Source organism: Haliaeetus leucocephalus, unplaced genomic scaffold (assembly GCF_000737465.1).
Source record: "Haliaeetus leucocephalus isolate CR32 unplaced genomic scaffold, Haliaeetus_leucocephalus-4.0 Scaffold351, whole genome shotgun sequence".
Taxonomy (NCBI): domain Eukaryota; kingdom Metazoa; phylum Chordata; class Aves; order Accipitriformes; family Accipitridae; genus Haliaeetus; species Haliaeetus leucocephalus.
In genome coordinates this window covers 7056040-7071571 of record NW_010972787.1, presented here as the reverse complement: position 1 = coordinate 7071571, position 15532 = coordinate 7056040, and the positions used below count along the sequence as shown (strand labels likewise).

Genomic DNA, 15532 nt, shown 5'->3' with positions numbered 1-15532 from the left:
GGCGAAGAGTGGTTTGGCAATCCACAAGTGGCACATCAAAGACGGGAAGAGCATTCCCCTTTCTTTTCCTCACCTCCCCTTCTCAGCTTTGCATGAGCGAAGAAGGAACAAAACTGAATTTTCTCAGCTGCAGCTGAAATCTAGCACCTACAACTGACTTCTTCGCCCTCAATATGGGCATTTTCACCTAAGGGGTTTTTGCAAGCAGAATGAACAGATCAAGTTTTCTAAACGACTCAAAAGCAAATGAATCCACTGCAAGGAGGAAAGTGAAGGGCAAGTTCTGTGTTTAAACATGCTGACACTTGTACAGCCACTGTACCACTAACTAGTCTTGTCCCGTTCTGCTCCCACTTCCTTTAACCTTGACATTTACTTTCCTTAGGATGTTTAACAAAGATGCCACAAACTGACTGCTTAGTGCCACAACAATGCTGACAAAATCCCTCAAGCCTGTGAGTAATTCTACTGGAATGGAAGAGCCATCAAATTTACTGCAGTGTTACTATGGAATAAGCTATTGCAACAAAACACTCTTATATTGGTATGGTTACTTCCACAGGCTTTTTAAATAGCAGTAGTCACTCTAAAAATAATAATAAAAAAAAAAAAAAAAAAAAAAAAAAAAAAAAAAAAAAAAAACCCCTCCAAAGCCCTAGGTCTGCTGGAAAAACCTCTGTTTAGACACAGGCCCCAGCAATCTCCAACAAAACTTACAGTTATTTATGCGGCACTGGAAAAACAAACAGCAACACAAACTCCTTGCAGAGTTACCATAACAGCCTCTCCAAAGGTACACTGTACTTCATGCTGCAGACAGAGAAATTGGACAGATTAAACAGTGAAGTCATGTTACAATTTGTTATGTACAGTATCTTTATTTCATTTCTGAGATTGTTAAAAAACAATATAACATTCTTTCACTTAGCAAAGACATCCTTCCCACAGTTACCCTGCATAATCTTTTCCAAGAAATAAAACAGAAGCTTTGCACTCATGTCACAAAAATATTTTGAATAAAAATATAGTTTTGTATTTTACAACATGTTTAATCTGGAGCATTGAGCAAACTGGCAACAACATTTCATTCTAGAAACACAGTTAAAATCAAGAAACTAGTCTACAGGAGATATTGCATGTTAACATCCATCACGTGCAGACTCCGGTTGCTTTTCCGAAAATGAAATACCATCCTGCCCTGAACTGTCCGTGCAGCCTGACGATGCCGTCCCCTCTGCTCAAAGCCCTTGCTACGGTCGGTGTTTCTGCTGTAGATGCACAGATGGTGACGGGGAAGTGCCAGATCGTCACTCGCACGTGGGTATCGAGCGGAAGAAGTGCCCACGGCCCACAGCCGGACGGCAGGAGGTGATTACCGCATCCGTCTGCGTGAGCACATGGCAATTCTCCTTGGACAAGTACCTCATCTTTGCCTGTTCAAGGGCTTTTTTGTTGTTAGCGGAGGACGATTTTTTTCAAGAAGACCGACAAGAAACTCGCGCTGGCCCCCGATTACAGAAAATGAAGCAGATTCCCGAGGCAAAACCATACCATTATCTCCATCAGCCCAGCCTGTATTTTCCCTGGCCCGTCATCGTGCAATTCATTCGCCAAGAGCTACCCGTTGCCGTGCACAGGCAGCGCCGTGGGCAGACTGCTTAGGAGAAGACTTTGGCAACTGCTGGGCCCAGCTCGAGCCGGTCCCTGCTCCGCAGTGATATTTAAAGAGTCTTCTGAAGGGAATCGTGCCCAAGGCCGCGTTATTTCTATGGGCCACGGCACCATGAGTGGATGCAATCCTACAGCTTCATAGCAACAAATCCCAATTTACCTACAAATTAGATATCCAGCTGGTGCCATCTGCCTGTCGGTGGTTACATATCCCCCGGCCTCTGCGGGAAGAGCCTGCAGTGTCTCCTCCGTGCTTGGACCGCTGTTTCACGCGCTGCGCTGTGGCCGGGCCATTGCAGGGCTGCGACTCGCCGGACGGTGAACGGTTGGCCAAGTGTCAGGGTGCGGCGGGGCCCGCCGGGACGGCACCCCGCTCTTCTGGGCTTGCCCAGGCCCCCCAGATCCCCTCAAACCCAGGGGAGGCACGTACACTCGGCTTCTTGGAAAGATCAGCTCCGGACTCTTTGTTTTACCAACAGCAAAATAATTGTAACCTACGTGCATGCGCACACATACCGTACAAGTTAGGCATGACCAGGCTACAGTTTGTATTAAATGATTGTCACTTTCTGTTATGTACTGCGAAGGCATCTGACGACTGGAGTAATGCATTGCAAGGTGATTCGTTGCTATGCCATGGAGAAAGCCATTTGGCATTTCATACATTTAAGGAGAGGCTATTTCTTCATAATCCACACTACACCAGGCACCAATGCATAAATATACAGCATTTTAAAATTTGCTCTTATTCAGCAAGTCCTTTCAGGCTATAAATAATTTTTATATATGTTTTTAATACTTCATCAGTTTTTTACTCTGAATTTTTCACCTTAATCTCCATACCAAAATATACATTAGTACAAAGAGAGACCATTTTAAGACTGGAACTAGAGGACAAATATATTAATCGTTATGATAAGATACTCATTCTTTTCTATTTCTATAGATTATTTAAGAAAAAACAGAATCTTAAGTTACAAAATAAAATCCTATTATTTCATGTGAAAGTTTTAATTTACAGTACAGAATCACAGAGTATTCAGGCTGAAAGGAACCCTGGGAGTTCATTTACTCATCTACTAGTCATCTAGTAGATAAACATCACATTTAATACAGCATAATCAGCTTTAGTAGATAAATAATTCTTAATTAACACAGAGCATATTTCCTTCAAAATATTCTTTCCAGTGAGTGACATTATTCACACAGCAATAAAAATACAATTACAGCTGAAGGCGATGCAGGCCTAGAGATAGAGAGCAGAGAAAAATTACCTCACTGCTTTAGAGCGAGGACACTCCTAATATAGTGATTCACAAGGCAGGCAAAATAAGGTAGTGGGGTTTTCCATTCTCTGTTTCTACTAATAAACAATGTCGCTACTATTTCGCTAATTTATCTTGCTGAGAGAAAAATGAGAGGCCCTCTGAAGTTCAGGAATACTTTGGGATGAAATGTTGCCAGGGCCAGATCCAGTTGCTCAAAGGAGACCCTCCAGCCAACCTGGAAGAGGCTCAGAGCAACAGCTCCAAGATTTCAGACCCTGGCCAAAGCAGCAATAAACTGCTGGATCATTACACCAAAATGCTGGGATTTAAAAGTCTCCACACTCAACACTAAATGGTATACGGAGACCATCCTACTAAATTATCCACAAGCTTCCAGCAGGTAAGTAGCCGGGCAGCAGCGGAGTGTGCGCGACTTGCTGCGAGAAGTGCAGAAACGGGGTGCCCCAGCCCCAGCCCCCCGTGTCCGTGGGTACAGGGCGACAGGGGACAGGGTCAGGCACGCAGCTTCCTGACAGCCGGGACAGCAAAGACATCCCGGTTCCTGCTCTGTGGTTTTTTTTACTGAGCAAATCAAAGAGAAGCTCTTTCACCCTTCCCATCTCTTCCAATCAGATGGCATGACCCCTGCCATCCCTGGACATATCCCTGCTGTTTTCCCCACTGAGAAAGACACCGTTCCTTCAGCTGAAGTTCCCCGATGACATCCTGAAGTCAGGCGTAGCCATCAGCAACCTGCGGAGTAGTTCACTAATTTACCGAGAGCTCCCAGCAGCACCCACTCGTGTCCCCTTGCTCTTCCCTCTGCATCTGCTTTAGGAAAGGGGGTTGTCCTTTCCCTCAGCGCTGCTTTGTGCAATTCTCCTTCGTCTCTGCTCAGTCACGTTCCCTGCTCCAGTCAGGTGCTGGCTCTGATCAAGCAACATCAGCATTAAACCCTAATTTGGAAAAGTAAACCATTTAGTTTCTCCTCAGTCTTCCTTTGGAGAATTTGACATTCAGGCCCTTCCATCACTCCATGTCTTCAAAACATACTTTCACCTGTCCAACTCAGTGAGGCAAAACCAAGGAGGGGAAAGCATCTGCTCAACAAAAGGTCCCAGAGAAAGTTGTGAGATAACTCCAACCACAGGAATTAAGGACTGGTCATAAACCAAATGTACTAAACCAGAGAAAACGATTTCTGGAAGCCATATGCTAGCAGTCTCTTCTCAGTGTCAGTGTCCTGCAGTATCAGGCAATGTAAATGCCTTTCCAGTGCTGAAGCAATCACAACATTGTGCGCTCTTATTTCAGATTTCCCAAGAGGATGCAAGAGAAAGGGCAGCGAGTGATGTGTTCAAAGGGGCAGCTCTATTTATATCGTCTTTCTACCCTCTTGGAGTAGTAAGTAATGAAGCATATAGTAACAATAAAAGCCACAAATATGAAAGAGATAAAGGCTAATAATGATTTTCTGGTTCGGAAGAAGTGGCATTCAGGACACGAGGCAACCTCTTCTCGGCACAGCAGCTCAGGAGTTTCAGGACCAGGAAAACCATCATTGTCAATTATTTCTCTGTACTGTTTCAAAGAAGGCTTTGGTTCATATTGATTTGCAGTGTAACTGTAGAGACCATATTTAGGAGCAGTCTTGTCATTAAAAGAATAGACGAAATATCCTTGCAGGTTAACATTATCCAAGGTGTAAGCTGCGAAAGAAAACAAAGGGTTGAAGAAATGAATAAATGTCACCTTGGCATTCAAGAGCAGTACCATATGCCAGCACATAAAGCAGGGGCAGGGGATGTTAAGCCCACATCTGCACCTCTCTTCCCCAAAATAAGGTAAGGTACACGTACATCTATGAAGTGTTTCTCATAAAAAGTAAGAATCTGTCAGCCATTGCCAGACAGTGTGATCTGCAAGTATCCTGCAATTTATTTCCTTGTGCTTGGTAAACACAGCTGTGACTGCATGACTGTATTTAATGATCAGCATGGAGCCTATCGTGAAAAGATGGCTCTCTTTTTTTATGTATGAAAGAATACAGGTTTTGGTTTTCCTGCACCTGGACTTCTGCAACCTGTTTCTCTGATTGCTCCTTCTCCCTGGCAGAGCTCCTCCTGATGGGGACAGCCAAGGAACACAGGACATCACGCTGCACTTCTCACTAGCAAAGGCACAGTGACACCAGAAAAAGACGTGCCCACGCTAAGGTCACATACGGGGATATCACCTGTGCAAGTGGAAAGGTTATGCAAATCATAGTCCTCTCTTGTTATTGACCTGAGTTTCTGATCCAAGATGACCCGTATTATCTTTACTGAGAACATGTCCACAATTCATACTGCTAACTTGGCTACTGAAAGAGGTCCAGCAGCTGGAGAACTAACCCTGAGCCATCAGTCCCACTATACAAAACCAATCAATCCACAGTAGTAAACACAAACTGTAATACTTTATCTCTCAAAATCACTACTTGTAACAAATTAAAGCATCACCTTCTATCAGATGAACACAGGACTGAAAGCTAACAATTGCTGAATTTTATATGCCTCTGGAAATAATTCTTTCTGCAGGCACATGCAAGACATTTAGCACTTCTAACCTACTTTTCATGTGTAAAATGAAATAATATTTACCTGCCTTTTTACAGAGCTGCTACCCAGGATAATTAGTTTGTGTTTGTAAAACTGCATGTTGTGGATTTAATGGTGTTACATAAATGGTTACTGCTGGTTTTTGTTTTCAATTGGCAAAGATGTACTTAAACAGTGTACAAAGCACTTAAAAAATACAGCCTCAGTCCAAAGGGTCCCGTACTGTATTCTGGAATCATTTATCTGCACAAACCTGCTGGCTCTCCTCGAACAATGCAAGTGAGCAACATTACACGCACAAATCCTGCCACATGCAGTCCCTGAAACCAGCTGGAGGAAGAAGGCAGAATGGGAACTTTAAGGGGACAATGCCCATGTACCAAATCTCCTCTCCAGCATGACGCTGAGGTAAGGACATGAGATTTGTAACTCGTCTCAGTTACTGCACAGGGTCTTGCAGAAAAAATGCAAGTTTTGGAGAAACCCGAATCAGTCGTGATGCCAAGGTTAAGAGCTTGGTCCCTGTGTAAGGACAAGATGGACAAAAGCACAGTACCAGAGCGGGAGAAGAAAAGAGAATGAAAAAGCTGGTATTACTGATGGACCAAACACTATGGAGGAGTGTATGATGTCAAAAGGAGGAGAGTGAGCTTTAGGGCAAGTATTATGGCTAGTTAGCAGGGACATAGTCATCCATGACAAAGAAGGTGGAAAGATAGGAAGATACTTGATTGGGGGATACTGGTTCCAGATCAGTACGAATGACAAAGTTCTGTAAAAAACAGGGGGATGTGCAGGTGTTCTGGCTAACAGGAACTGGGAGAAAAGCCCATATCCATACATGTTTTGAAAACAGAAGTGCCAAGAACTGGTACGGTCTAAAGTGGCAGGAAGGAGAAAAGCAATACAAGGAAAAAAAAAAGATTGAAACCTTAAGCCCAAATACAGCCAAGATATGTTTTTTAACTACAGATGCAGAAAACATGCATCCAGTGCTTCAAAATGCTAGAGAAAGAACTCTTGGGCACTTAATATTGATGTTCAGCAATTTGTGAAAGAGGTGGAAATTAGAGGAGGAAGTTAAAGACAAAACTTAACAGAGTGGACAGGATGACCTAGCAAATTATGGAACTGCCAGCCATCCTTTGCTACCTAGCAAAAGAGTGGAATAGATTATGTAAGGTTGGATAAATAAAAATTACAGGAGATACATGTGATTAATGCCAATTAGCGTAGCTTTATGAAAAGTTTGCCAATAACACAAAGATTAGGGACATAATTTAGCTAGCGCAGCAAGCTTTGCACAAGCAAGCAACTGGCACTTGAACACGACCAAATGTGAGGATGTCAAAGAACAAGCAGACCGTACTTCAGCAGAGGGAGTTCTGCCTGGGGGCAGGAATCTGTAACCGAGTTTGAAATCTCTGTAGATAACCACAGAGTGTGTGTAACCAACCTGCTCCCGTGGCCAAAAGAGCTAATGGGCTGCTTAGATGTATGAAAGAGGAGTAAAAGGGTAAGAGGTTACGTTATACCTGCCTGAGATATAGGTGTGGCTGTGGTAGGAACAGCGTGTCCAGGTCTGGGTTTACCCTTCTCAAGAATGCTGGCAAACGGGAAAAAGTTTAATAATTGAAAGGTTCTAAATCATGTTTTATAGTAAGGGACACAAAGAGCTTTGTCTGTGTTATTTACCAAAGAGAGAAATGAGAGAGAGCTTGTTTTCAGTCTGTGAATACCTACACAGGTAAAATACATGGAAATGCACAACAAAATGGCTTAAGGCTGAAGCTAAAGAAATGAATATTAGAAATAAGAGTTATATATACCTATACACACGCTTATATATAAAAACAGTAAATAATTACCCACTGCAACAGCTTACAGTGAGATGTAGAAGATTCTTCATCAGTAAAAATTATCTCATTCGCATCTTGTGCGTTTCTTAAAAACCAGCATGTGTTGTATGACAGGATGACTCAAAATGCCTCCTTTTTGCCTCACAATTTATGAATCTTTGAGACAGAGGAAAAGACTGCTTTGGGTTCTGAATAGCAGGAAAGAGTCCAGGAAATGGCATAATGAGGTAGACAGCTCAATTATTATGAAGATCACTGCTGGATAAGATCACTGTTGGATAAGATACAGAGACAGCTGAGGAATAGAACTCATACCCAGCCCTGAGGCACATCAGTGGAGAGAAGCAACAAAGCAGAACAACAGTAGAAGTGCAGTAAGAAGAAAATCTGACTAAATCATGTGGAGCTACTCACGTAACATCTACTTAAATTTCTTGAATCCACAAAAAAGTTCTTCTGCTGTCTTATGCAGAATATGTGCAAGGTCAGTCTTCCTGATGTTTAGTAACACCAACCAATCGTAAATCAAAGGAAAAACTATCTGTTATGCTGTAATAACATCTCATTTATGGAGTATTCTGCATAGGATTTCTTTTTTTCAAAGTTAAACATACTCTGTAACACACTGCATACTAATACTGGGATTTGTGACATATAAACCATCTATGGTTCCTTACCTTTTAAAGCTTCATTGATGTAATTCTGTATGTAATACACTCTGAGCTTATCATACACCATATTCTGGCCATCGTCAATTCCATTAGCCATAACATAAATTGGGACATCGCCATACTTTGATTTAACCCACTTGAGCAATTTACGCAGTCCCCAGGGCACTACTGCAGCTCTGCCGGGGGAGTGCAGCCATGTGATGTCATTGATCATTTGAACTTCAAGATAGTGGTCATATTTTAGTGCATCTTCTTTCTCCCAGCCCACAAGGGTAGTAGTGTAGTGACTCAAGGCAAAAAAATCAAATGAGCCCTGGATTAACTTCTTCTCATCTTCTGAGAAATAAGGCAAGTGGAAATTATAGAGGTCAACACTATTTCTTCGGTGAAGCCATGCTCTCATCACCTGTGGGTAGTCACCATTCCCAAAGATGGGCTCTGCAAGCCAGCCAATGTCGAACTCTAAAATTCTGTCAGCAACTTCTTGGTCATTCCTGGAAAAGGGACAAGCTGGTTCTACCCAGTCGGCTTGCAGAGCTATAGATATTTTACCCTTCTGAGATCTCCTGAATTCTTTGTCATAGAGATGCCATGCTTTTGCATGGGCTTTCAGCAGGTTGTGACCTGCTGTGTATGTCAAGTTTTTCACAGACGGTTCATTCATTGTGATCCAAAATTTGACATGGTCCCCAAGACTTGTAAAGCAGAATTTGGCATACTCAACAAAAGCCTGAACAGTTTCTGGGTTTTCCCAAGCTCCACATTTGGCAAGGGAAACTGGAAGCTCTTGATTCTCAGCCATAGGTTGCCATAAAGCAACAACAGGAGTTATGTTAACTCTGAGAAGTTCACTAGCAAAACACTGATAATAATGTACAAGAGTGTGGTTGATTAGAGAAAGGTTACCTAAAGGAAGGATTAAAGACCATTTCAGTGAAAAATGGAAGTGTGTGACATGCATTTCTTGCAGAAGAGATATCTGGAGCCTGATAGCAGCAAAGTCAACACACTGACGCTTGCGTTTTGAGGTGAAAACTCCATCCACTTTAATAAGCTTCTTTGTCTGGTGAACATCCCACACATAAACATTAGAGTCAAGAAACTGGGCGGGTGTCGTGTCTACCTAGGTAGAATAAGAAACAGACCAGATTCAAGCTGTTTGTTCTAGGTAGGTGGGAACATCATAACCATCAGGCACAATGTAGTGAAAGAATATAGTAAGTCAAAACATTGCATTTAGCACCTCTCTCGCATCTCTGATACAATAACATCTCTGGCTCATATGAATGAATTAATTTTCTGTTAACATGTGATGTCAGAAAAATACCAAATCTATGTATCATTTTCATCCTACTTTCCAAACAAACTTATGTTAATGGTCACCATGTTTGTATCTTCTCCAGACTGCTCCAGCCTGTATGGGAAATAAGGGATTGCTCAGGGATAAGGCACTACGCCTGCAACAGATCTCCAGAGAAGCTGATATTCAGCAAACACTACAGTAATTTTTAAAATGTTTTTCTTTCAAGATTAAGAAGAGCCTACAGAGAGACTGTCTGTTGTAAATTACCCAGTAGATTCAGTTTCAAGACCACTCCCTGAATTCAATAAAAGAAATAACAAATGCAACATCATTTCTGTGTTCAGTTCTTTCCCTGACTATGATGAAAGATGAGTAATGCTCCGCACTTGATTTTTAGCATGAATTCAGTTGACAAGCAAAATTTTTCGTTCTTGCTAAAGACATCCTTTTTTATTTAACTCATACTGAACTCATTTCTAAGTTATTTCAGCAGGCTACTGATGTCTGAATCAATTTTTTTTCAGGCCTCCAAGTAAACCCACTATATGTCACTCCAAAAATAAATGCATTTCCCATATGTCTCTAGGGCTTCAGATGTCAGAATTGCCTATATGACATACTGACACAGTAGAAGATGAGTTTCTCAGGGTCCCGCAGAATTATACTTTAACTTTTTAATGAATATCACAAACACAATAAGGACTAGAAAATGGAAAAGTGAATTACTTAAAATAAAGCACAGTGTAAAATCTCCTCATTCATACTCTAATGTAACTCTTACAAGAAAGATCCAAACTACAGGATACTGGTACCACATGTGTTCATTTGTCCTTTTTTCCTTTTTTTTTTTCTTTGGTGCGCGGTTTCCCCTTGAGTTCAGATTTCCTTGTCCTGCCCTCTGTTTGAAAAGCAGGTGTCAGCCTACAACCAGTGTTCAACTTGTAGCTGAGGCTCTGCAGACTGTGTAAAGAAGCTGCTGAAAATCAGTTGCTATTTTCTCCGGAGAGGTCAGTACTGTGCTTATAGAAGAAAGTAATAAAAAACAGCATGTCTGAGGGAAATTGCTTTTCTGGAGAATTGTCCCTTGTAGATTACTAAAGCATGCATTGCCACTAATACTGTGGGAATGCTGTCAAAAGAGTTTTTCCACTGTGATGCATCTACAAATCACACTACCTAAGCCTTACAGCACAAAATGTTTCAATGGCCTTTTGAAATGAAAATATTCAACTTTGAAGGTTTTGGGGATGGGAGGGATTTTTTAACTGTCTTAGGCTGACAGACTCTGCAACTTTATACCTGTTATCGATCCCAAAGGCAGCAATTCCATTTCCAATCCCTAATCTACCTGGGAGCTAGGAGGATAATGACCGTTGAATTTTTTTGGAAATCAGTGTACCAGGTAAGGAGGCTGCAGTATTTTTCAAGAGAACAAAGTCAGATCTTATTTTGGAGTGAGAAAAAACAAACAAGCCCCCTATACTCTACCCTTAAGAACGACTCTGTCTTTGTGGAAAATATAAATTAAAAATTCTGTTCTTGGATCAAACCTCAGCTTTGAATTTAACTACACCTCTTTACTGTGGTTAAAGAAGCCATGCAAGCCAAAATAGCATCTGAGAATTACAGAGCCAAACTGTTAAAGAGACCGTAACTAAGCTACAAATTTTACTCATGCTATGAAGTCTTAAAATTTGAAAGATTCTCCCAAAGTATCAGATTTAGTTGAAATAAAGAGTGAGAGCTATGAACTGGATCCATGATCTAGCTAGGTGCTACCCAGGGGCACTGCAGGCCTCCATCAGACACAGTACTACACAAAATGACAAAGAAGGAATACAGAAGTTTCTTCTAAATCTAATATTGTTTACTTTTTTTTACACAAAAGCCCTCTAACAACAGTACAAGTATATATACACATAAGATGTAGAAACATGCCAGTGGAGTTTTAAGAGCTTTCAGGAAGTTTTCTAAACATATTATCACAGCAGACAAATATATTACCATTAAAATTATGGACATGAAAAAGCAGTAATATTTCCCATTTCATAGACTAGGACATTTAGAAATACACTTTAGCAGATCTAATCAACTTCCATTTGAAAAGGACTGACTTCCAGTAACTGTTCACATAACATGTCCAAGGAAGATGAGCATCAGACCCCTTTCAATTTCCGTATGTTTTTCTAAGATGTTCTTTATCGTATCTCAATCTGACTGTATCGCCTTGGTCACACGCAGAAAGGCTAGTAAAGACTGAGAGACACAGTGTTTGGCACAAAACCCTTGTACCCATCTCCTTGCAGCACTGTGGTAATATATATTGGCAAAGACACTCTATCCAGCAAATTTATCAATATGAGCTTGTGCACTGATCTGGCTGGACAGCCTGTCGGCTTTATCATCAGACTCACCTGAATGTAGTTGTCAACAATTCCCCAAGCAAAGCCACAGGGTAAAACACCTTCTATGGGCTGGTTTTCGGGCAAAGGTGGGAAGCCATTTTTTTCTATCAGCTTTTGATAGAACAAAACAGAAGATTTGGGCATCAACTTCTTGTCGTGGCTTTGAAAATCAACATAAAACAGTCCACGTCGAATGCTGTATCCCCTGTGCCATTCAAAGCCATCCAGGAGGGACCAGACTGTGTAGCCAAACACATTAACTCCGTCGTACCGGATGGCTGAGGAAAGAACAAAACCAAACTTATCGCAGTGCTCATTTTTCCTCTGTAGATTACACCGTATCAGCAATGTTTGCGGTATTCGTGTGCAAGAACAATGCAGTAGGTCAGATAAGTATCTCAGGGCCTGCCTCAAAGCCCGTTCAGGGAAGATATTTCAACGGCACTCAAGGAGCTGCTAGGTCACGGGTGCACTGTGCAAGGCAGTAGAGGTACCTGGCTTGGCTTTAAACAAGCCAGATTTAGAAAGAGAAGCAGTGCAGCAGTGGTTTGAGCAGTGCTGCTAATTAGGCGTGCCAAACAAACCTCAGCCTTGGAGCAGAGCACGCCAGAACTGTTTGCAGCAACTGAGCCAGTTACTGCACTGCACTGCACTCTGCTAAGCACGCACCACAGCTCACTCCGGGTAGCTTAAGTGCCATTAACGCAGCGCTACCCTGTATGCGAACAAAAGTCACACTCTTTTTTTCTCCTTCCCCTCCACTACAAACACATATTGAGGAAACCCTGACAACACTTTTGGTGCGCTGATGAATTTTTATTACCACAGATTTTAAGTACAAGCGATAACGCAGGAAGACCCTCTTTATTTGATAATTCTGTCTCTTTGTATCTTTTATAGCATAGCATTTTCCAGCTTAAATATTCAAGGGTTTCTAAAAATATGTGTATGTTCTAGGTCAACTGTTTGACTTTGAAGAATCACCACACACTCTGAAGGTTAGTATCAAGGTCTACTGGCATCTGTTAGTATTGCCAGCATTACAGTTTTATTTTAAGATTCCAAAGGATACTCACTTTTAGTTGTATTAAACACTGAGATTCAGCAAAATGTTCCTGGGCAAGGCTCAGCTTCAGGAAAGCACAAAGGAGTGTGCTTATTTTAATTACATAATTAGACACACCCTAATTCAGCAATGCATTTAAGTGCATTCTTAAAAGTTCTTTTGAACTTGAGTTTGGCTCTGTAGCCAGCAGAGTTTATCTTTATTACTCACCATCTTCTGTCAACTCAAACTGGGTACTGACTGAACATAGTATTTTCCAGCCTACTAACACTGAAAGCGTTATTTCAGGCAACCAGAATATCAAGATCCTAATTTCCTGGTTTTATTAATGTACCTCATTACAATCAGTTATGAAGGACCACATGGATTCTTGATTATAACCCTGTTTGAATCAATTAAATGAACTGCGGTTAAATAAGCAATGAATTTGGCCCAGTCTCTACCAGAGGTCATGAGAAAATGTCTAAGGAAATGTAATATTTCTCCTCCTGAAGGCATAATTCTTTTGTGTTTGGCAAATGCCAGTATTTTTCTAACCTCTGCATGGATCCATGACGACATCTGTCATACCAGCAGTGTAAAAGCCAATACAGGTCCACTTTGTGAACTGGTCTCAGTGAGAATTTCTCTTTGAACGGCATCTCACCCCTTCTGTAAGTCATCACACAGCACTCCCACACTTCTGAGCACCTCATAAAAATTTCTCCTCAAATCCTGCTTTAAAAATGTATTAACTTTTAAGGGTCACCTATGAAAGAAGCAACTTGAAAAATTTTTGGAAGTTCCAAAAAGTTTAGAAGTCTCAAACACAGTAGCCCACACGGATGGTGCCTGTTACTGAAAACCACAATGAAAATTATTGTCTTTTTTTTTTCCCATTGTATATTTCCCCTCTTTTTTATGTCTGTTGGTGTGCAAGACAGACTGACTGAAACCTAAACTGTCCTTGCTTCTGAAACTGAGTGGGTTTGTCCATACTACCTACTAGAAATAACTCCTGACCCGAGCAATCCCCTACAGTGTGCCTAGAAGTGTGCTACTGTGCAGGCAAGAACTCTGCCAGAACTGGGTTAAAAATTAAACAGCAGTTCAGCTCACGCTCTGTTTAGCTCACTAGTATACAGATAGTCCAAGGAAACATGGCAGAGCCGTAGCATCAAATACAGATCCTTAAAACCCTCTGCTCAGCTGCTGTCCAACCCCAGGGCGTGAAGGTGAGGTGTGAAGCTTGCAGCCCCTGTTTCCATGTGGAAGGTGCCCAGGGATCTATGTTTTGCCTCTGGACGTACGGAGAATAGCTCAGTCCTGACCTGTCAGGGACCTGGCTGTTCTCCTTAACTCTTTGAATTCAGACCTACTAACTCCCCAGATGATGACCTAGTCCCTCCGCTAGTCAACATGGCACAGAGGAGCTCGCATGCCCTCCTGGTCAACATGCTCCACTTCACAAGGAACAATCAATTTATTTGTTGCACCAGAGACAGAGCAGGAAAGTGAATATGACCCTACAGAAAGTGGTTAGATACCCACCCATGTAAGAAGACATCTCCAACCAATTAGCAGCTCTAATTAATATTTAACTACTTTATATTACAGCTCTATTTACTCTATTCAACCCTAAATGGTATTTGGGGAAAAAAAAAAAGAAAGATCAATAATAGTAAACAGTAAAAAGATTTAGGGCTGTGAATCCCAAATAAAGACATCCTTTCCAAGAGCCAAAAAAGAAAAAAAAAAAGATGTACGGAGCTTGTCTACAGCATGCAGTGTCAGAATAGATATCTACATCAGCACTTCAACTGAAATCGGGAGCACACACAAATCTCCCTCATTCCCTTATCACACTTTGGTTCACATCACAGAGTGGTCTCAGGTTGCATGACCTGGGTTCCTTTGGGGTAAAATTAATCCAGAAATGGGCTTCAGGAATGCACACATGTACACCAAGCCCTCAACACCAACTCTTTTTACTCTACAGGCTTGCTCCAACAGGGCTGCACTTACTTGTTAACGCAGATATAGAAATAAGCAGTTTTGTCTGAACCAGTGCATATACACAATCAGGTAAAGATACTGGCCAGATCTAAGAAGCAGCAAAACCACATTTATGTGGCCCTGGGTCTAAATTAATTATTCTTGCTTCTCACTGCTATAGCTCCAAAGCCATTTTACTGCCCTGTGACTGCTGGAGTGAATCTTGCGGTAAATAGCTCACGAATCTCTACATTACAATGCTTTATTGCACTGGCTAGACGTGTCCGAAAGTCTCTGAGAGAGACAGCGTGTGCCTTTGTCTTTGGTCTTTAATGTTGTCCAACAAGACTGCTCAGAGCCAACATGATGCCTTTTGTGGATCTTTCTCAACTAAATTCCCCTAGGTATTGCATAGAGGACTTCAATATTTACGTTGGATTTTGCAGATTCTAACAGCAGGAGATTTGGGTGCAATAATTTCCATCATAATGATGCCAATCTGCTGATCCAGTCTGTCTCTGCGCCTCTTTTTTTTTCTGTAGAAGTTTAGCCAAGTGCTAGGATTCTTAAGTTAATATGACAAGACTGTCATACTGTTGTTGTTTTGTTATTATTTACTGAGTGGCACATTAGAAGGAAAGAAACTCTGTAAATTGAGATTGTTTCCAGCTAGCTGTGATGAAAAGGCAGATCCATGTATGTATGCCCAGCAATT

General features: G+C 41.6%; 1 protein-coding gene across 1 annotated transcript in view; it reads right to left on the bottom strand.

Annotated features, from left to right (window-relative positions):
- Positions 1–4310: 4310 nt before the first annotated feature.
- The window catches only part of KL (klotho), a 49174-nt gene continuing 37952 nt past the window's right edge, over positions 4311–15532 (bottom strand). Inside the window, exons 4-6 of the mRNA XM_010572809.1 lie at positions 11787–12055; positions 8076–9192; positions 4311–4648 (exon numbers count right to left, since the gene is read on the bottom strand). Of these exons, the coding sequence (XP_010571111.1) occupies positions 4311–4648; positions 8076–9192; positions 11787–12055 (1724 nt within the window). The remainder of the gene's footprint in view (positions 4649–8075; positions 9193–11786; positions 12056–15532) is intronic.